Raw genomic sequence first — 23,488 nt, forward strand, 5'->3', positions numbered from 1 at the left:
AACCCCGGGTTGGAACCCTTTCTCGTTAGGGCGGTAATGGGTGCAACAATGGTGGAGAAACCTCTAATAAACTTTCTATAATAGTTCGCAAAACCCAGGAACCTTTGTATTGCTTTCAAGGAGAGTGGCTGTGCCCAGTCCCGAATGGCAGAGAGTTTCTCCGGATCCATGCGAAGCTACTTCCCCGAGATAATATAACCAAGGAACGGTATTGATGTTACTTCAAAGGTACACTTGGACATCTTGGCATAGAGATGATTCTCACGTAGACGGCGGAGTACCTCTTTGACTTGTAATCTGTGTTCAGCAAGGTCTTTTGAAAAAATCAGGATGTCATCCAAATACACCACGACACTTAGATATAACATGTCTCGGAATATTTCATTGACGAATCCCTGGAAGACTGCAGGAGCATTGCTAAGACCGAACGGCATAACCAGGTACTCATAATGCCCATCCCGGGTATTGAAGGCGGTCTTCCATTCATCTCCCTCTCTGATGCGTATAAGGTTATAGGCCCCCCTTAAATCGAGCTTGGAAAAAACATGGGCACCACGAACTCTATCAAATAACTCTGTGATTAGAGACAAGGGGTATTTATTTTTGATGGTAATATCATTTAAGCCGCGGTAGTCGATACATGGTCTTAACCCTCCGTCCTTTTTTTTCACGAAGAAAAAGCCCGCTCCAGCCGGGTAAGTAGAGGGGCGGATGAATCCCTTGTGAAGATTGGTTTTGATATAGGCAGACATAGTCTGTGTCTCTGGGAGGGACAGAGGATAAATGCGACCCCGAGGCGGCATTTTTCCAGGGATAAGGTCAATGGGGCAGTCCCAAGCTCTATGGGGTGGTAACTGGTCGGCTGCTTGTTCCGAAAACACATCTCTAAATTCTTGGTATGCCTCTGGAATAGGTTCCTCCTCCGCCTTAGAAGAAACACGAAGCGGACAAACAGGGGTGAGACAGTTAACGTGACAAAAAGAACCCCAAGACCGAATCTGTGCGGTCTTCCAATCGATATGGGGATTGTGACTTTTGAGCCAAGGTATTCCGAGAACCAGATCGTGATGCATTTCCGGGATCACCAGGAACTCCAAGTATTCTTGATGTAGAGCCCCGACCTGTAGTTTAACTGGAACCGTGCGTTCTGTTATGATACCCTTGGATATCCTAGTACCATTGATGGCTGTCAAGGAAATAGGCCGTTCGATGGACCGTACTTCCAAATTCAGGCTTTGAACACAGAGGGAAGAAACGAAATTCCCCGCAGCTCCAGAGTCCAACAGGGCTTCAAAAGACTTGGAAGTGGCCTTGGTGATTAACGTTACAGGAAGCAAACAGTGGGAGAAGATTTGGTCGTAACCCCCAACTTGACTCCTCCGGAACAAGCTAGGCCTTCTCGTTTCCCGGACGGGATTTGCAGGACTTGATGAAGTGACCCGCAGCTCCGCAGTACAGGCAGAGCTTACCCTCATGACGACGTTGCCGCTCCTCCGGGGACAATCGGGATCGGTTAATCTGCATGGGTTCGTCTAGACTTGGACCCACCGCTTGCCTTGCAGGAGGAAGCCGGAACCTAGAACGATCCGATCGACTACGTTCTCCTCCACGTTCCTGCATCCGGAGATCTACCTTGACACAGAGGGAGATCAATTCCTCTAAAGAATCCGGAAGCTCTCGAGTGACCAACTCGTCCTTCAGGCGATCAGAAAGACCGTTCCAGAAAGCAGCTCTCAGAGCCTCATTATTCCAACGAAGTTCAGAGGCAATGGTTTGGAAATGAACCACATACTGACCCACGGATCGGGAGCCTTGACGGATGCGGAGTAAGTCAGAAGAGGCCGAGGTCATCCTGCCGGGCTCGTCAAAAATTTGTTGAAAAGACGTGATGAATTCGGAGTAATTGGAAACCAGTAAATCAGAACGTTCCCATAATGGAGACACCCAGTCCAAGGCAGATCCTTCCAGCAGAGAATTAATATATGCTACCTTGGACCGGTCTGTAGGAAAGTTGTGAGCTAGTAGCTCGAAATGTACCTCGCATTGGTTTAAGAAACCACGACAATTCTTAGGATTCCCATTGTAACGGGATGGCGTAGGCAGCTGAATTCGCGGAGTGGCACCGGCCGATGGTTGGACATTGCTGGAGGTGGCAAGTGGTGCAGCTACCGGAACTGGTGCCGGAATTACTGAGGCTAGAGACGCCTGAATCTGATCCAGACGTCCGGACAACTCCTGGAGGTACTGCATCACCTGACCTTGTGCCGCTTCCTGACTTTGTACACAGGAAGCCAGGTCCTGGATGGCACTTGAGTCCGTGTTCCGATTCCATGGGGCCTGAGTATACTATCACTGACCTGGTTTGAGGAGGTTGTGGACTCGGGGTTTCTTCCGATGACCGGGAAGTGGAACCGCAACTGGGCCGCAGCAGAGATGGCCGGATGTAAGTCTTCCTCATGCAGGATCTGATCGGCGGACAGGAGGCACGTGCGGACGCTGAAGGTCTCCTGAAAGAGAGAACTTGACAGGTGCTGGTAAATCACGGAGGTGCTTGGAGGCACGGAGGTGCTTGGAGGCACGGAGGTGCTGGAGGCACGGAGGTGCTTGGAGGCACGGAGGTGCTTGGAGGCACGGAGGTGCTGGAGGCACGGATGTGCTGGAGGTGCTTGGAGGCACGAAGGTGCTTGGAGGCACGGAGGTGCTTGGAGGCACGGAGGTGCTTGGAGGCACGGAGGTGCTTGGAGGCACGGAGGTGCTTGGAGGCACGGAGGTGCTTGGAGGCACGGAGGTGCTGGAGGCACGGAGGTGCTGGAGGCACGGAGGTGCTTGGAGGCACGGATGTGCTGGAGGCACGGAGGACTGGAGATCACAGGTACAGTTGAACGATGATACTCAGGCACCGGTGCACTGCCCGGCGTCTGAATTTAAACTTCCCGCCAGGGCCTGATTGGAGGACGGGCCGATGACGTCACCCGCAGCTCCCGAGGACGTCGGACGTGGAGGCCTGCTAGACGGAGCGCCGGACGCCGGGACCCGCCAGCGAGGACGGCCGCACGGAGACCCAGCGCGCCCGGAGAGGTAAGTATGAAGACCGCGGTGCCGTGACAGGTATCTGAGATATACCCTAAGTTTTAATCATAATGTAATAAAGGCAGCAACAAGGAGGCTGGGCACGAGACGGTTGTTAACATACTTAGATTACAGACATCTACTCCATATATTTAGTCAAATTTGTTCTTGGTATTTTGTGTAATGAAAAGGTATAGCTCATGGGTAATAGTAACTTCGAAGAACAGGCCTTAGCTACATACAAAGGTCAATAACGTATTGTCTGGTATATTTATCTAGGGATACCTACAGCTAAATTCCCAAGAAAACGCATTGCAGGTGGGAGAATAGAAAAAGTGATAAATACCAGCTCGGCCTCCAAATATAAATACCCAAGATAATTCCTATGTATGGACTAGAAACCCTTGAGTTTGCTGAAACTGAATAGAAGCAGTAGAGACATGCAGACTTGGGGATTCCCTGTTTCTCCCCAGTGCAGCAGAAACTACATTAGATCTATCAGGTTCCTGAACTTGCTTTGCTCACTTTCCCGGTGGAGAAGAATGTTATATCTACTAAGCACCCAGACAAAGTACGACGTGCATTCACCACAACGCAACTTTTTATTACAGTTTTTACATTTCTTTTAAGACACTTAATTTGGTCCTAATTTAACTATCGCTCGGACACAATAAGTTACTGGACCTATTTTGCTACAGGGGAACTGGTCCTGGACTATCAGCTATCATTGGTGAACATACTGTAGTTCTTGGAACAAGTGTTGCATTACCGGTTTACCATAGATGTATGTACACTCTATTCTCAAGGACTTTGGTTTGAATGTATCAAGCATTGCATTTTGCTTGCAATGCACCCCGCCACTCTTAGCATGCATAACAGCGTTTATTAACACTGAATGCTTGAAGACAATCCCAAAGGACAGCTCTTGCGGTAAGAGCTGTCCTTTGCGATGTTGGGACTTCGGGTGTATGATTCATAGTCCTATCTGAGCTTCCTTCGTCAGATGTGCATGTCGAGGGGTGTGCTGGGAGGGATCCAGTTGGATCCCTCAAAGATTTGTTTAGCTACTGCATCCAATCCACGGTTCCTATCGCATTCCAGGGCTTGGTGCATTTGTGGTAAGTGGCAAAACCTCAGAAAACTGCATTTTCTGAGGTTTGGCCGCATTTTGAACCTTGGTGCTTCCTGCCCTCTATAGTTTTTTAGAATCTTTATCCATTTTAATCCCTACTTGGGCTTATACTGTTTAAATAAAACAAAAATTACTTTGCAAATATGTATATCGGAGTAGTTGTTGAAAGTTATGTTGTTTGCTCCTATGCACAATTTTTTTACTGTAATTTTATATGAATGCTAAAAGAATTGTTTTTGTGTAGGTTGCATCACATTTCTTTTGGTATATTTCAAATAGCACACCACAGCTATTGGTTATCTGTAAGTAGGGAGCTCATTCACAGATCCTCTGTCCAATAAACTGTAATTCCATCCTGTAGTGCTGTCCCAAATGAACACATAGTGGTGCGATTTACAGTTTTCCCTTAACTGCACCATGAATCACAGGCAGAAAATGTTTTTACTAAATAAACCTAATGTATATGCATGCAGTGATCGCGCTGAGCAAAAAAAATTGTGGGTCCCGGGGACTCCTCCCTTTGAAAAATTGGGGTCCTATTCCGCTATTTCTGGGTCCCGTCACATATTATGGGATGTGAGGGCAGGCAAGTAGGAGGTTAGGCGCAGGCAGTACTGGGGGTTTGGAGGGGGTAGGGAGGGGACAAGCAGTTGGGGCAGTGCTGAGGGCAATGAGGGGGTTAGGGCAGGCAATAGGCACTCCATTAAACTGAAAACTGTGCCCGGTGCCTCCACATACTGTATTCATAGCATATCCAAAACAGTGAGGCACTCCCAGCTATTGAAAAATGACACTTGACACAGTGGTGACTCATACCGATCGTCTGAAACGTTGTCAAGTGTCGTTTTTCTTTAGCCGGGGTGCCACACTGTTTTGGATATATATAAGTGATACCCGTCGATGGTCAAGCCTGCATTTCCGTATAATAAAATGCGGGCCAGTCAGAGCCCGGGGCTAAACTCCGTACCCTGACACTGAGATGAAAAAAAAGCAGTGAACCATTGATCGACATCGGTCATCGAGCATCGATGATTTTGAATCATCGATGGTCGATGGCCATCCCTACATTTCAGTACGGGCTGAGGCGCACAAAGGACTGACTCACAGCCTGTCCTGTAGGATCCGCTCATTTTTGAAAAGTGAGTCCCCCGCTGACTGTAGCGCGTAAAAACGCGCTATAGAGAGTATTTTGCAAACACTGGCATGTGTCCGGTTGTACCATGCTTGCGTTACTGATGGTGTTTATACAAAGTTGCCGTACAGATTCAGACACGCACCAAAATGTGTATTATAAGTATGTTGGTCGGTCACAAGGGATTTGCTACTCAGACTCATATGTAACGTAGTATGGGCATGTTGCTGAAAGTGGTTGCGTATAAGACACTGAATAACAATTCATATTAGGAGGAATACTCAGACGGATGCTCTACACCTAGCATAGGTCTGGTGAAAGTTTTAACGGTGCGACTTATGGTGGTGTCTAAAGACATACAAAGCATGAGTGCAGAATCTCTAGGCACTGACCCTGGGCGTCCCAGGCCTGGCACAGTTAGACTCACGGATGTACATCAGAGAAGGGCTTTGTAGAGGCATAAGGATAAAGTCGCAGATGCAATTGCAGAGAAAAATGCAAGGAAGGTTGCAACTGCGTCCAACTCAAAATCAGGTCCTATGAGGATATCCTTTCCCCCTCGGTAGACCCCGCCCCCATTGGGGCTGCTATATATTTCTCAGGCTGTTTTTCCACCCCAGTCCACCCCTGTAGGTCCCACATCCAAACATATTCTAAGATGATGCAAGTCTGTAGAATGAAGGAGAAGAGAGTTCTTTGGGAGCAAATAGAGCAGAGAAACTTATTGAGCAGTATAGGGGGAGGCACAACTGAATATTCTTCATTAAGGACATGTCAGAGTTGAAGGTATCTATAAAAAATAATTGGGAGGGAGCTGGTACACAGTGTGCAGTAGAGTGAAGGATTTTAAAATATATTTGTCATACAGCTGTCCCAGTTTAGACACCCCCTGGTTATTCCACACCTCCCTAGATTGAGTTCTGATAAGGATTTGGATCTCCATATTGGAGTTTCAGGAACAATACCTTGGAATTTTATCCGGTTGGTAACAGCCCAAATGTTACTGTTTGTGTAACCAGTGAGAGTCCCAAACCAAAGCTCTCTGCCACTAAAGGGGGGTACTCACGGAGCGATATTCTAAGCAATCTGACTAGATTGCTTAGAATATCAGCATGATCGCTCCGTGTGTAGCCCCCTCGGCGATAGCGATGCGCGGCCCCGCACATCGCAATCGCTGCTGCTAGATTGGCCTGCATGCAGGCCAATCTAGCGGGTCGCTCACTTCACCCGCTGGGTGAAATGAGCGGCCTGCCGTCTCCCCCCGTACGCTCAGCACAGATTGCGCTGTGCTGAGCGGCAGGAGAGATGTGTGCTGAGCGGTTCGCTCAGCACACATCTCTCCTGCATCGGCCCGTGGGTACTGGGCTTAAGTAGAGCCTGTAGAGGTGTATGACCAGGGATTGTCTGTGCAACCAATAGGAGTGTGCAAAGCGTCAGAAAATTCATCCAGTAACCACAGCCACAAGTGTGCTAACTGCATTGCATAATAATAAAATCTGAAATGAGGTAATGCTAGGCCACCCTTGGATTTGGAACTAGTGAGAACATTAAGCTAGATACGGGCACGGTGATCCATCAAGACCAGAGAGGAAATTACTATCTAATTTCCAAAACAAAGATATTGGGAATAAACATAGGAATTTGGGCTGGATCGCCATTTTGACCAACTTAACCCAGCCAGAAAGATTAAGATTGAATTTACACCAAGTGTGTGTTCTATCCCTAAGGTATAGTTATGCAATCCTGTCAGTAGCTATTCAAATACCCAGCGAAAGAGAAGAGACCACAGCAGAGAGGTAGGACAGTAAGGAAGAATGTAAGATTTACCCCAAGTAATGGTGATGCCAGAATATACACCAAACTCCTCTACCAGCTGAAGGACAGGGGGCTTTGACACTGTAGAATCTGATAAGAAAAGTAGAAGATCATCAGCATACAATGCCACCGTGTCTGTCCTACCACCAAGCCGGAGCACCGTCCCATCCTGGTGGGCATGCAGTAAACAAGCTAGGTGTTCTATAGCCAGTGCTAAAAGAGCCAGGGACAAGGGGGATGCCCTTGCCTCATACCTATAAACAGTGAAAATGAGGAGATAACCCCATGAATAGAGACCAGAGCACTCGACACTGAATACAATAATTGAACCAACTTCAAAAAAGCAGGGCCTACACCAAAGCATTGCAGGATTTCGCACAGGAAGGTTCGCTCCACAGAATCAAGTGCCTTAGCGCAACCTATAACCGCGGAGGACTCCTTTCTGTGCGAGTCCTGCATATGGGTAAAAAGTAATCTTCTATTGCAGGAGTTCTGCAAATATGTAAAAAAGCATATTCTATTCACTGAAGCAGATTGCCTTTTATGGAATCCGTCTGTTCTGGGTAGATTATAGTAGTTATCTGATTAAGTCAAATGGACAATATTTTAGCTAAAATCTTTGCCTCAGTAGTGATTTATGAAATAGGGTGATTTGAATCGGGAAACCAAAAGTTCTTCTCAGGTGTGGGCAACACATTAATTAGTGCCTCAGATATTAAGGAGGAAAAGGAGTTTGCAGAATACTGGTTGTTAAAAAGCTGCAGAAGTTTAGGAACATAAAGCATAAACTCCACAAGTATACCGTCAATACCTGGATCCTTACCCCCAGGGTAGCACATAATGGCAAAATCCACCTCTTATAAAGTCGGCCTACATATATTGGGATTGTGATGCGAACATTAGCCTGCCAGTAGCTCACTCAGTCCAGGCACTTTAAACATATATCCAAGTAAATCTAGAGGGCTCCAGTCTTTCTGCCAAGTAGGTCAGTTCAAGGTCCCTGCTCGTAGTCTCAAGCTCCATCTCCCCATTCTATAAAAAAAGTTATTTTAGCAAAGTTACCCTTTAAAAAGCCTTAAAGGCATCCCTTACAGCATAAGATGAGGTCAACCCAATATTGTTAGAGAAACCACCTGTCCAGTGTGCTTACAGCTCAGAACCCGCACCCATCTGTAGTAATCCGGGTGGGTATAACTTCCAAAATACCTGTCCATCATAATCTGAAATACCTCTGGCTTTATATTTTACCAAGGATATTTTGGGGAGTAAGAGACCAAGGCCAAGTCAATTCTTGAAAAAGAGTAAAGTAGTAGGTATGTGAAGAACAAGAACATTTATACATCAGGGCGTTTTACTCACCAAATATAAACCCAGCCAAGGTCAATGACAACATTTGCAAATCTACCCACACCTCGCAGAGGAGTATCTAGAGACTCTCAGCATCTGTCCATGGTTGACTTTAAAACATTACTAAAGTCTCCCAAGCAGATCACAGGAGTAGTAGGGATCAAATCTTTTTAATACATAATGGGAAAATGGCAGCGGTATGTAAATGGGATCTGTTCAGGTTACTAGCGTTTGGCATCCTGTCAGTAGGAATGCTGACGCCAGAATCCCAACATGGATCGAAATGCCGGCGTTGGTAAGCCGGGGAAGGGGGGGGGGGGGTCGTGGAGGTCAGATTTAGGCTTTAGGGAGGAGGGGGTTAGGCACCCCCAAGGATGCTTAGGTTTAGGCTGTTTGGGTGGAAGGGTTAGGTTTTGGGTGCGGGGGAGGGCGTTAGGTTTAGACTGTGGAAATGGAGGATTAGGGGTGGGGGAGAGGGACAACATACTTACCAGACCCCTACCGGGACACTCTGCTTTGGGATGCCAGTGTCTGTCAAATAACCGCTAGCATCCCATCTGCCAAGATATCGTATGTATCCTATATAAATGGCCAAGATAAAGAAGGGAGTAGAATGAATTTTACATTGTATGAACTGACCCAGGGGGCAAGTATGTTTTTCTACAGAGTATAAGACAAAATGTACAGTTTTCTTAATAAGTATAGGAACCCCCCAGAGGAGGATGTGGAGAGCCATGGTATGTCCAGCCTACCCAGGGCATTTAGAGAGAAAGTATTTTACGATCAAGTGAGTTTCAGTCAGAAAGATAATTTGTGAACCGTATTGCATGAGCTGTCTAAGGACCAGATACTGCTTGAGTTTGTCATTGATACCCCGATCGTTCCATTTGCAGACTTTAAGCATAGTGACAGATTCAAGTACTAGGATAATTGCAATAACACCAAATATTAGTGGTCTTCCCTGCCATTTGTATGCAGGGACCTCTGTCCCCATAATGTAAAGAGTCACACCAATGTAACACTATACTGTATAAGATATAAAAGTGTAACCTGTAAAGAAGGAAGACAAAGCATAAAAGAAAAAAATAGTAAGTAACAAGAAAAAGACAACAAAAGTAACCCCAAAACCAAACACATCCCCAAGTCCCCCCGACCCTGTATACCTCCTCAACCTGCAGTATACCTGAATCCCCAAACCACGCTACACTAACCCAGGTAAACAGGTACTTACAAAGTAGTGTGGGCAATGAATAAAAGTAATAACAAATGCATAGGGGTTCTCCAGCCGTAGAGGCCCAGGCAGCATGCTGTATATACAAAACCAGCTAGCTGAAACTGTGTAACGGCTATTAGCAGAAAATAACATATACTGTAGCATAAAAATAAAAAAATACATAACATGTCAGTCCAGTTGCATTGCATGCATTAAAATTAATTTCAATACATGTGCCCTCATTGAATTCTGCAGATCTTGACGTAACAGTGAGATGTCTAATTGAACTTTCCCGATTTTGTCAGAGAGCCTTTTCTCACTCTCATGCTGTAGGGTGACATCTTGAGAAGCGGGAGGATAAGATAAGGTACCCGGTGTGTGCCCCTCCCCCCGCCCCTCCCTCCCACAGAGGCAGGGGAGGAACATGAATATCTTTCTAGTTTAGCTACAGTATGGTGTGTCTTCACCATAATCAGAGACAAACGGTATATACAGTGTGTGGCCCAGAAAAGTCACTGATATAACAGGAGTAATAAGCCATATGGCTAGTGAAGCAAAGAAAATTGGCTGCTACCACCAGCAGGATTCAGCCCACGCTAGACAGTGGAGAGGGGCCACCAGCGATTAGCAGGAGGAAACAAAAGACCTTGCAGTTTGCACACAGCTCTGGAGGAGATGACGGCCAGCCCAGCTCTGTAGCAGGAGCAGCAGCAGAGACATTCTTCTGGAGGACCCAATAGGCTGCAGAGTGAAAGGAGTGCCGTCACAAGAGCCACACATCAGACTGATCACCAAGGGCTCTACAGGACAGGAAGGTTAGCACCGACTCCCAAAACTGCCTCGCTAAAATCATCAGTATAACTGCAGTGGATGATTCGGCTGAAGAGAACGTGGACCTGCATCTCACTCTGATGCCGTTGTGGCCACCCCCTGCTCAGTGGCAGATACTTGATGTAATGTACAGACATGACCTCTGACATAATAACTTCCCCATAACTTTTTTTCTCTAACGTCCTAGTGGATGCTGGGGACTCCGAAAGGACCATGGGGATAGCGGCTCCGCAGGAGACTGGGCACAAAGTAAAAGCTTTAGGACTAGCTGGTGTGCACTGGCTCCTCCCCCTATGACCCTCCTCCAAGCCTCAGTTAAGATTTTGTGCCCGAACGAGAAGGGTGCAATCTAGGTGGCTCTCCTGAGCTGCTTAGAGTAAAAGTTTAAATAGGTTTTTTTATTTTCAGTGAGACCTGCTGGCAACAGGCTCACTGCATCGAGGGACTAAGGGGAGAAGAAGCGAACTCACCTGCGTGCAGAGTGGATTGGGCTTCTTAGGCTACTGGACATTAGCTCCAGAGGGACGATCACAGGCCCAGCCATGGATGGGTCCCGGAGCCGCGCCGCCGGCCCCCTTACAGAGCCAGAAGAGTGAAGAGGTCCGGAAAATCGGCGGCAGAAGACGTCCTGTCTTCAATAAGGTAGCGCACAGCACCGCAGCTGTGCGCCATTGCTCTCAGCACACTTCACACTCCGGTCACTGAGGGTGCAGGGCGCTGGGGGGGGGCGCCCTGGGACGCAATGAAAATACCTTAAATGGCTAAAAATACATCACATATAGCTCCTGGGCTATATGGATGTATTTAACCCCTGCCAGTTTTCCACAAAAAAAGCGTGAGAAAGGCTGCCGAAAAAGGGGCGGAGCCTATCTCCTCCGCACACAAGCGCCATTTTTTCCTCACAGCTCCGTTGGAGGAAGGCTCCCTGACTCTCCCCTGCAGTCCTGCACAACAGAAACAGGGTAAAACAAGAGAGGGGGGGCACTAAATTGACATATTAATATATACAGCAGCTATATTAGGGAAAAACACTTATATAAGGTTATCCCTGTATATATATAGCGCTCTGGTGTGTGCTGGCAAACTCTCCCTCTGTCTCCCCAAAGGGCTAGTGGGGTCCTGTCCTCTATCAGAGCATTCCCTGTGTGTGTGCTGTGTGTCGGTACGCTGTGTCGACATGTATGAGGAGGAAAATGGTGTGGAGGCGGAGCAATTGCCTGTGTTAGTAATGTCACCCCCTAGGGAGTCGACACCTGACTGGATGGTCTTATGGAAAGAATTACGTGATAGTGTCGGCACTTTACAAAAGACTGTTGACGACATGAGACAGCCGGCAAATCAGTTAATACCTGTACAGGCGTCTCAAACACCGTCAGGGGCTATAAAACGCCCGTTACCTCAGGTTGATACGGACACTGACTCCAGTGACGACGGTGAGGAAACAAACGTATTTTCCAGTAGGGCCACACGTTACATGATCACGGCAATGAAGGAGGTTTTGAACATTTCTGATACTACAAGTACCACAAAAAAGGGTATTATGTGGGGTGTGAAAAAACTACCCGTAGTTTTTCCTGAATCAGATGAATTAAATGAGGTGTGTGATGAAGCGTGGGTTTCCCCCGATAAAAAACTGCTAATTTCTAAAAAATTATTGGCATTATACCCTTTCCCACCAGAGGTTAGGGCGCGTTGGGAAACACCCCCTAGCGTAGATAAGGCGCTCACACGCTTATCAAAACAAGTGGCGTTACCGTCCCCTGATACGGCCGCCCTCAAGGAACCAGCTGATAGGAAGCTGGAAAATATCCTTAAAAGTATATACACACATACTGGTATTATACTGCGACCAGCAATCGCCTCAGCCTGGATGTGCAGTGCTGGGGTGGCTTGGTCGGATTCCCTGACTGAAAATATTGATACCCTGGACAGGGACAATATATTATTGACTATAGAGCATTTAAAGGATGCATTTCTATATATGCCAGATGCACAGAGGGATATTTGCACTCTGGCATCAAGAGTAAGTGCGATGTCCATTTCTGCCAGAAGAGGATTATGGACGCGACAGTGGTCAGGGGATGCGGATTCCAAACGGCATATGGAAGTATTGCCGTATAAAGGGGAGGAGTTATTTGGGGTCGGTCTATCGGACCTGGTGGCCACGGCAACGGCTGGAAAATCCACCTTTTTACCCCAAGTCACCTCGCAGCAGAAAAAGATACCGTCTTTTCAGGCTCAGTCCTTTCGTCCCCATAAGGGCAAGCGGGCAAAAGGCCACTCATATCTGCCCCGGGGCAGAGGAAGGGGAAAAAGACTGCAGCAAACAGCCTCTTCCTACGAACAGAAGCCCTCCCCTGCTTCTGCCAAGTCCTCAGCATGACGCTGGGGCCTTACAAGCGGACTCAGGCACGGTGGGGGCCCGTCTCAAGAATTTCAGCGCGCAGTGGGCACACTCGCAAGTGGACCCCTGGATCCTGCAGGTAGTATCTCAGGGGTACAAATTGGAATTCGAGACGTCTCCCCCTCGCCGGTTCCTGAAGTCTGCTTTACCAACGTCTCCCCCCGACAGGGAGGCGGTATTGGAAGCCATTCACAAGCTGTATTCCCAGCAGGTGATAATTAAGGTACCCCTCCTACAACAGGGAAAGGGGTATTATTCCACGCTGTTTGTGGTACCGAAGCCAGACGGCTCGGTGAGACCCATTTTAAATCTGAAATCCTTGAACACTTACATAAAAAGGTTCAAGTTCAAGATGGAGTCACTCAGAGCAGTGATAGCGAACCTGGAAGAAGGGGACTATATGGTGTCTCTGGACATCAAGGATGCTTACCTCCATGTCCCAATTTGCCCTTCTCACCAAGGGTACCTCAGGTTTGTGGTACAGAACTGTCACTATCAGTTTCAGACGCTGCCGTTTGGATTGTCCACGGCACCCCGGGTCTTTACCAAGGTAATGGCCGAAATGATGATTCTTCTTCGAAGAAAAGGCGTCTTAATTATCCCTTACTTGGACGATCTCCTGATAAGGGCAAGGTCCAGAGAACAGTTAGAGGTCGGAGTAGCACTATCTCAAGTAGTACTACGACAGCACGGATGGATTCTAAATATTCCAAAATCACAGCTGATTCCGACGACACGTCTGCTGTTCCTAGGGATGATTCTGGACACAGTACAGAAAAAGGTGTTTCTCCCGGAGGAGAAAGCCAAGGAGTTATCCGACCTAGTCAGGAACCTCCTAAGACCAGGCCAAGTGTCAGTACATCAATGCACAAGGGTCCTGGGAAAGATGGTGGCTTCTTACGAAGCGATTCCATTCGGCAGATTCCACGCAAGAACTTTTCAGTGGGATCTGCTGGACAAATGGTCCGGATCGCATCTTCAAATGCATCAGCGGATAACCCTGTCTCCAAGGACAAGGGTGTCTCTCCTGTGGTGGTTACAGAGTGCTCATCTCCTAGAGGGCCGCAGATTCGGCATTCAGGATTGGGTCCTGGTGACCACGGATGCCAGCCTGAGAGGCTGGGGAGCAGTCACACAGGGAAGAAATTTCCAGGGCTTGTGGTCAAGCATGGAAATGTCACTTCACATAAATATCCTGGAACTAAGGGCCATTTACAATGCCCTAAGTCAGGCAAGACCTCTGCTTCAGGGTCAGCCGGTGTTGATCCAGTCGGACAACATCACGGCAGTCGCCCACGTAAACAGACAGGGCGGCACAAGAAGCAGGAGGGCAATGATGGAAGTGGCAAGGATTCTTCGCTGGGCGGAGAATCATGTGATAGCACTGTCAGCAGTGTTCATTCCGGGAGTGGACAACTGGGAAGCAGACTTCCTCAGCAGACACGATCTTCACCCGGGGGAGTGGGGACTTCACCCAGAAGTCTTCCACATGATTGTGAACCGTTGGGAAAAACCAAAGGTGGACATGATGGCGTCCCGCCTCAACAAAAAACTGGACAGATATTGCGCCAGGTCAAGGGACCCTCAGGCAATAGCTGTGGACGCTCTGGTAACACCGTGGGTGTACCAGTCAGTGTATGTGTTCCCTCCTCTTCCTCTCATACCAAAAGTACTGAGAATCATAAGAAGGAGAGGAGTAAAGACTATACTCGTGGCTCCGGATAGGCCAAGAAGGACTTGGTACCCGGAAATTCAAGAGATGCTCACGGAAGACCCGTGGCCTCTACCTCTAAGAAAGGACCTGCTCCAGCAGGGACCATGTCTGTTCCAAGACTTACCGCGGCTGCGTTTGACGGCATGGCGGTTGAACGCCGGATCCTGAAGGAAAAAGGCATTCCGGATGAAGTCATCCCTACCCTGATCAAAGCCAGGAAGGATGTAACCATACAACATTATCACCGTATTTGGCGTAAATATGTTGCGTGGTGCGAGGCCAGGAAGGCCCCTACAGAGGAATTTCAACTGGGTCGTTTCCTGCATTTCCTGCAAACAGGACTGTCTATGGGCCTCAAATTAGGGTCCATTAAGGTTCAAATTTCGGCCCTGTCAATATTCTTCCAAAAAGAACTGGCTTCTGTTCCTGAAGTTCAGACGTTTGTCAAGGGAGTACTGCATATACAGTCTCCTTTTGTGCCTCCAGTGGCACCTTGGGATCTCAATGTAGTTTTGGGATTCCTAAAATCACATTGGTTTGAACCACTCACCACTGTGGACTTAAAATATCTCACATGGAAAGTGGTAATGCTGTTAGCCCTGGCTTCAGCCAGGCGTGTCTCAGAATTGGCGGCTTTATCCTATAAAAGCCCTTACCTAATTTTTCATACGGACAGGGCAGAATTGAGGACTCGTCCTCAATTTCTTCCTAAGGTGGTTTCAGCATTTCACTTAAACCAGCCTATTGTGGTGCCTGCGGCTACTAGGGACTTGGAGGATTCCAAGTTGCTGGACGTAGTCAGGGCCCTGAAAATATATGTTTCCAGGACGGCTGGAGTCAGAAAATCTGATTCGCTGTTTATCCTGTATGCACCCAGCAAGCTGGGTGCTCCTGCTTCTAAGCAGACGATTGCTCGTTGGATTTGTAGTACAATTCAGCTTGCACATTCTGTGGCAGGCCTGCCACAGCCAAAATCTGTAAAAGCCCATTCCACGAGGAAAGTGGGCTCATCTTGGGCGGCTGCCCGAGGGGTCTCGGCTTTACAACTTTGCCGAGCAGCTACTTGGTCAGGGGCAAACACGTTTGCTAAATTCTACAAATTTGATACCCTGGCTGAGGAGGACCTGGAGTTCTCTCATTCGGTGCTGCAGAGTCATCCGCACTCTCCCGCCCATTTGGGAGCTTTGGTATAATCCCCATGGTCCTTTCGGAGTCCCCAGCATCCACTAGGACGTTAGAGAAAATAAGAATTTACTTACCGATAATTCTATTTCTCATAGTCCGTAGTGGATGCTGGGCGCCCATCCCAAGTGCGGATTGTCTGCATTACTTGTACATAGTTATTGTTACAAAAATCGGGTTATTGTTGTTGTGAGCCATCTTTTCAGAGGCTCCTTCTGTTATCATGCTGTTAACTGGGTTCAGATCACAAGTTGTACGGTGTGATTGGTGTGGCTGGTATGAGTCTTACCCGGGATTCAAAATCCTTCCTTATTGTGTACGCTCGTCCGGGCACAGTATCCTAACTGAGGCTTGGAGGAGGGTCATAGGGGGAGGAGCCAGTGCACACCAGCTAGTCCTAAAGCTTTTACTTTGTGCCCAGTCTTCTGGGGAGCTGCTATCCCCATGGTCCTTTCGGAGTCCCCAGCATCCACTACGGACTATGAGAAATAGAATTATCGGTAAGTAAATTCTTATTTTTTTATTCAGATTTAAAATCTCAGCTTTTACTGTTTCCCTCATAAACCTCTTAACAGTGACGTAAATCCTGCTGCATATCTGTTACATTTAGAAGCAGTGATCTAAAGTCACAAGAGGCTGGTGACTTCCGCACTAAATTCCCCCATTCCACATCACCAGGGCCGGCTCCAGACCTAATAGCACTCTGAGAAATTTTGAAGCGCCCCCTACCCCTCTAATGCACGCGCTCCTGGGAAAGTGGGCTTGCAACTTTATATTGTCAAACTGTATAATATATATTTTCACACCCCCTCTACACACACAATTAGCAGCCTTACACATAACGCCCACAGTAGTGTTCTTGTATTTAATGTCCCCAGTATAGTGTCAGATACACAAAACGTTCCAGTAGAGTGCCAGATACACATACGCCCCCAGTAGTGCCAGATGCACATATGCCCCCAGTAGTGCCAGATACACATACGCCCCCAATAATGCAGTGCCAGATACACATATGCCCCCAGCAGTGCCAGATGCACATATGCCCCCAGCAGTGTAATGCCAGATACACATTATATGCCCCCAGCAGTGTAATGCCAGATACACATTATATGCCCCCAGCAGTGTAATGCCAGATACACATTATATGCCCCCAGCAGTGCCATGCCAGATACACATTATATGCCCCCAGCAGTGCTGCCAGATACACATTATATGCCCCCAGGAGTGCTGCCAGATACACATTATATGCCCTCAGCAGTGCTGCCAGATACACATTATATGCCCTCAGCAGTGCTGCCAAATACACATTATATGTCCCCAGCAATGCTGCCAGATACACATTATATGCCCCCAGCAGTGCTGCCAGATGCACATTATAACATTAAATGCCATCAGCAGTGCTGCCAGATACACATTATATGCCCCCAGCAGTGCTGCCAGATACACATTATATGCCCCCAGCAGTGCTTCCAGATACCCCCAGTGCCAGATAACCGGATCCTAGTGCGGCGGGGATGAAGGGTGCTCAGTGTGATGAATGTTGAGGTCTGGGAGCTTCGCTCACGGCACCTCAGCTACATGCAGGCAGAGAGCTACGGCAGCATTGACAAGCGTCCCGAGCTGCTGTATTACACCCGTCCCGCCCTCATAACCCCGGGCTCACTCACCGGGATGTCTGGTCCGCGGCGTGGCTCTCCCCCCATCTCTGGCGTTGGTCATCTTAAATGTGGCTCATTGATCGGCGCCAATCAAAGCTCGCTGCCCAGCAGACAATCAGGAGCTGCCGCTGCCAGTCCGCGAGCTCTGATTGGCCGACGGCCGGCACCATATTAGAAATGTCCGGCCGCCCTTAAATACTCAGCACCCTGCGCGGCCACTCCAGTCGACAGTGCCTGGAGCCGGCCCTGCACATTGCAGTACTCATTGTTACCTAAAAAACACATTCTGTTATATATTGTAGATTTAAGCATGCGGTTTCCCCAAAATAGAATATTGCACATGTGACTTTTTTTAATGAAACCATGAATAAAGTACTATATAGGTCATACAACAAGCATGTTAAAGAGTATGCACTTCATCAAAGCACATGACCCCATTTATGATAAATTTATGCATATCTGATCTACCCCCATCCGCTTGTTAAATCTAGTTGCCTGGAATAATACGTGAAGTTCTTTTTCTTAATGTGCTTCTTGTGATGTATTGAGGATCATAAAGTTGTAAACTACATATGAATTGCACATTTGCTATATATATCTATATATATATCTATATATATATATATATCTATATCCACTCTCTCATGTTTGAGAATCTGCATACAAGATACAGTAGTTACTAATTCTTCATACAGCTTTCACTAGACACTTTGCAATGATATTATATGACCAGACAGAGGGGGTAATTCAGATCTGATTGCTAGGCTGCGTTATCGTACAGCGGGCAATCAGGTCTAAACTGCGCGTTGCACGGGTACAAAGCGGATCGCCGCTCAGCGATGGGTTTGTGCGAAGGATCCATTCGTACGGGCGTTCACAAGGAGATTGACAGGGAGAAGGCGTTTGTAGGTGGCAATTGACTGTTTTCTGGGAGTGTTTGGAAAAACGCAGGCGTGTCCAAGCGTTTGCAGGGTGGGTGTCTGATGTCAATTCTGGTCCTGAACTGGCTGAAGCGATCGCAGCGGCTGAGTAAGTCCTGGGCTGTGCAGACACTGCACAAAATCTGTTTCTACAGCTCTGCTACACATGCGTTCGCACACTTGCACAGCTAAAATACACTCTCCCTGTATGCGGCGACTATTTGATCGCAGCGCTGCAAAAATCGCCTGCTAGCAATCAGGTCTGAATTAGGCCCTGAGTTTCTTAACTCTGCATTAGAGCAGCTTTTTTGTCCAGACAAGAGCCTGGTAATGCAGCGAGGACTAAAATGCACAATAGAAGAAAACCTGTGTGCTTAGTGAAAGTTGCAGGAGTTATTTTGAAACCAGATTATCATGTGTAAAACCGCATTTATCCGTTAACCTGAGATGATGATGTGACCTGTGGAGTATATACCTGATTCGTTAATGGATTTTCTTTTACCAGAAGGACATTCCTGTAAACTTACAAATTACTTTTTTAATTGTGAAATCACTTGATTTAGGAAATGCTATTAAACTCATAGGGGGATATTCAATTGTTTGAAAAGTCGGTTGGGTGTCTGTTTTTTCCTGTCTATTAGATAGGAAACAACACACACAACTGACTTTTCAAACAATTTAATACTCCCCCATAAAGCCTTCTTAATAATACATATTGTTAGGAGATTGGTGAAAGAAAAGCATTTAAAAAAAATATGTAGGTTTACATTCTAACTGGCAAATGAACTACAGGTATGAAACGTCTTATACTGAAAGTTCAGAAAACCAGAAAGTAAAGAAATGAAAGTAATGCTGCTGTTTTATCTTCTCCCTTTTGGAAATGTGCAATATCTGTCCTCGAGTCAGCACTTCCAAATCTCAAGCTTCTAATGTTGCTCTACCCAAAAAGGTGAACTCGATCATCAAGGCACCCCAACTGTCCAGGTTTAAAGTATAGTAGTATTGGCTACAGATGACTTAATTATCGCCACAGGCAATTTCATTTAACAATCGTCACTTTAGTCGGGAAATCGGGCGCGCAAAAATAATTGAATCTCCCCATAAAATCCGTGATACGTTTACGGGGACCTATGTGTTTTCACTTCCGGATTGGCGAAAATGTGATTTTTGTCAGGCATTTATTTTCAAAGCCTGCTAAGGTCTAAAAAAAAATGCCAAATAATAGCTGCTGCAGCCACGCTTCAAAGCTCATTGGATAGCCCAGGGGATCAATTAGTACAGTATGTCTTTCAATTTTGTTTTGGTGGTGCCAAATTTCCTTAAGTATTAAGGTGCCTTTAAAGTAGACTAATGCCTAGCCAGAGGTGTCAACATGAGTCATCACTGATATCCCTAATTACTATCCAACAGCAGTTGTCAACTTGTTTTGGTTCGTCCTCCTCCTTCACACTTTCTCATTATGACCAACTATGCAAATACTTTATTACAGCTCTGAGTACTTTCTCCACATTTGTCTGTTAACAAGAATATCACAATATCAATGATCCTTCTCACAACTGGGATTTAAGCGCGTGGTGGTATTTTGCTGGTTTAGCTTCCACATTATTCAATCTGCTCATGGTCTCAGTTAGGGAAAACTTTAGATATTTACAAATCAAACATTCCATACATTCGCTAACAACTGAAGAGCTCCATGTTGAAAAGGGATTGGAATGGGTGAAAGCAGCACATGGGTGAAAGCAGACAAGGATTTTGCTAATAGTTAGCAAATAATGTTGTAATCCACTAATTCCACTACCAAGAGGGGCGTATTGGGGATCTCTGTGACTAGATCCATAGATTTTGGTGTAGAATTTACAACATTCATTTTACTACCTACATCAGTATTAAAAGAAAATCTTTAGGTTTTGGTTTTTTTGTGTCGTTCCAGTTCTGTGTTGTAACCGGGTATGTTTTTATGTTACAGGATCAAAGTAACAATGAAATTCTGATTGGAGTTATGTCAGGAGGAATTGTAATTTATAAAAACAGGGTACGCATCAACACCTTTCCATGGTAAGCCGATTGCCTTTTATGCCTTTATTGCATGACTGTTGTTTTATTATGGGAAATGATTGGGTGTGTTGTTTTATTTTGTAATAACTTACCTGGCCTGCTTTGTCATAGCCAAAATATGTACATGAATATAAGCTTAGCTAAATGTAGTATCTATTATACAGTTCTATCAATTCTGTGTTCTGTAAGTTATGTAGTGTTCACGCTAGGATTCAAGCAGGGCAGTGCACAAAGGGGTGGGTACACGTATGGTCTCGTGTGCGTTGAAGGGTGCGCAGCCAGCCGGCCACATGCACACAGCATCTATTTACGAGGCGGCAGCAAAGCAAGGGGCAGGCTGTTTTAGCAGGGCGCCGGTAAAAGGGCAGGGCACAGTTTGTCTTTTAAAAATCAGGCAGGGCATGGCACCCTGCTAAAACAGCCTGGCGTGAACACTAGTTACAGATGTAGCCACCTTTATCTTGACTGGCTGAGGCGTTTGTCCCGATCGAGCATAAGCAGCGTACCGGGGCGTAGGGAGGCGCGCCTAGTCACAGAGAGGCGTGCCTAATCGCACGGAGGCAGACAGAGTGTTTGGCGTTACCTTTACGTGTAATACCTGCGATCATCCACCAGATGTCGCTTTTTACAATCACCACTGCGCATGCGTGTGGTCTCCCATAAAATACAATACTGAAATATATAATAAGGACTACTTTACTAAGGCATCTCATTACGCTGCATACAGTAAATACTCATTATGCTGCATTATTTAATACAGTAAATACTCATTACGCTGTATTATTTAATACAGTATATATGGTACAGACGCAAATAGTACAGCATACAGTATATGATCCATCTACAGTACTTTATGAATATGTGAGCGTCCAAGTCCCGCAGACAAAACAACATAAAACCAGTAGTGTACACTGCCGCAAATGGACGTGTTAGAAGTTCCCTATTGCCTCTTGAGATTAGGAATTTTGTACAGTATGTTAGCGTCCTAATCCCATAGCCATTACAGCATAATCAAAACCAATGGATTTATTCATTTGTCTGTGGCGAAGTGGTGAAGTGTTCTGCTTCCTATACTCAGAGTCCCAGGTTCGATTCCTAAAGTACGAATGCATGTTAGTTATTTCCAGACACTTTATTATTATTTTTATTCACATAAACCAGGGCAAAGCTGCAGGAGTGCTTCTACTGTTAAGGTTCTATACACCGTACAGTACACATACAATTCTGTAGCAGGGCAGACTCAATAGAAATGGCTACCACCTATGACTCCTTGCCCCACGGAGGCCCTAGGCTACGGAGCAAGTAACAGTCCAGATTTTGCAGGCTTTGGGGCAATGCTGAAGGAGCGTCACAATCCCCTAGCTAAAATACACAGGGGCGATAGGAATAAGCTAGGTCTATACACATTACGGTACACCGGACTCGATCGCATAGCACACTGGCAAAATGGCCGCCGCCCCTGAACCCCCACCACGTGGCAGGCAACGCTCGGATATGGAGTGAGAGATGGCATTAGTTTTGCAGGCTACGGGGCAATGCTGAAGGAGTTTCACAATCCCCTAGCCAAAATACACTGGGGCGATAGAGATAAGCGAGGTCTGTGCACATTACGTTACACCGGGATCAATCGCATAGCAAACTGACAAAACACAAGTTTTACATAAAGCAGGGCAAAGCTGCAGGAGAGTTTCTGCTGTCAAGGTTCTATGCACCGTACGGTACACATACAATTCTATAGCAGGGCAGACGCAATTGAAATGGCTACCGCCTGTGACTCCTAGCTCCATGTAGGCACTCGGCTATGGAGCAAGAAACAGCACAGATTTTGCCGGCTACGGGGCAATGCTGAAGGAGCGTCAGAAACCCCTAGCTAAAATACACAGGGGCGATAGGGATAAGCGAGGTCTATGCACATAACGATACACCGGACCCCATTGCATTGCAAAGTGACAAAATGTCCAAGGCACGTGAACCCCTGCCTTGTGGCAGCACTCAGCTATGGATCGAGCAACGGCATAGGTTTTGCAGGCTACGGGGTAATGCTGAAGGAGCGTCAGAATCCCCTAGCTAAAATACACAGGGGTGATAGGGATATGCGAGGTCTATGCACATAATGATACACCGCAAAGTTGATTATGCCTTTTCTTTGAACACGGTATTTTCCACTGCCTCGCCCTACCCCCATCCCACTTTCCCCTGGGAGCCTGCAAAGTACATGCAGTAGACAGGGAGGGAGTTCCGATCAGGTTACAAGACATGTGCAACAGTATACTACTGTATGTAGGAAAATCCCCCGCCCACTCTGATTTATGTGAAACCTGTGTGCACCCTTCCATTGAATGTATAACAAAGAAAAAAAATATAATAAAGTGAATGTTACAGGAATACATTAAAAAAAAGGTTGGCACTTCCTTCCCATTGTTGTTGGTTTATGCCTTAGGGGACTCGGACGCTAATACTTGTATTTCAAAAGCACAGTATTTTCCACCGCCTCTCCCTACCCCCATCGTTCTTCCCCCCTGGGAGCCTGCACAGGTCGTGCAGTGGACAGGGAGGGAGTTCAGGTCAGGTACAATACACAAATGCCGACGATCTACAGTACTGTGTTGCTCAGTTAGTTGCGTCGGAATACACTAATTTATACTCACTACCACTGTGTATTTGTATATATCGGAATGAATCGCTGCTGCAGATTTACTTTTATTTATGTGAAACCTGTGTGCACCCTTTCATTGAATGTATAACAAAGAAAAAATAATAATAAAGTGAATGTCACGGGAACATATAAAAAAAAAAGGTTGGCACTTTGGAACTCAAACCTGGGACTCTCAGCGTGGGAGGTGGGAGCCTTCATCGCTAGGTTGGTATAGAAGGGAAGACAATTAGCTACTGGAGGGTACCAACCCCAAGTTTCTGTGACCCCCACAAGGCTCATGGCAAGCATCGGAACCCATGGTGGGTCTGAATTAACGGGCCCATTATATGGGAAAATGGGTCCACTTTGCGTACTGATAGC

General features: G+C 46.7%; 1 protein-coding gene across 1 annotated transcript in view; it reads left to right on the forward strand.

Moving 5' to 3' along the window:
- The window catches only part of PTPN4 (protein tyrosine phosphatase non-receptor type 4), a 444,417-nt gene that overhangs the window by 199,483 nt on the left and 221,446 nt on the right, over positions 1 to 23,488 (forward strand). The window contains exon 10 of the mRNA XM_063933984.1: positions 20,384 to 20,472. Coding sequence (XP_063790054.1) covers positions 20,384 to 20,472 — 89 coding nt within the window. The remainder of the gene's footprint in view (positions 1 to 20,383; positions 20,473 to 23,488) is intronic.

This window comes from Pseudophryne corroboree, chromosome 7 (assembly GCF_028390025.1).
Source record: "Pseudophryne corroboree isolate aPseCor3 chromosome 7, aPseCor3.hap2, whole genome shotgun sequence".
Lineage (NCBI taxonomy): Eukaryota > Metazoa > Chordata > Amphibia > Anura > Myobatrachidae > Pseudophryne > Pseudophryne corroboree.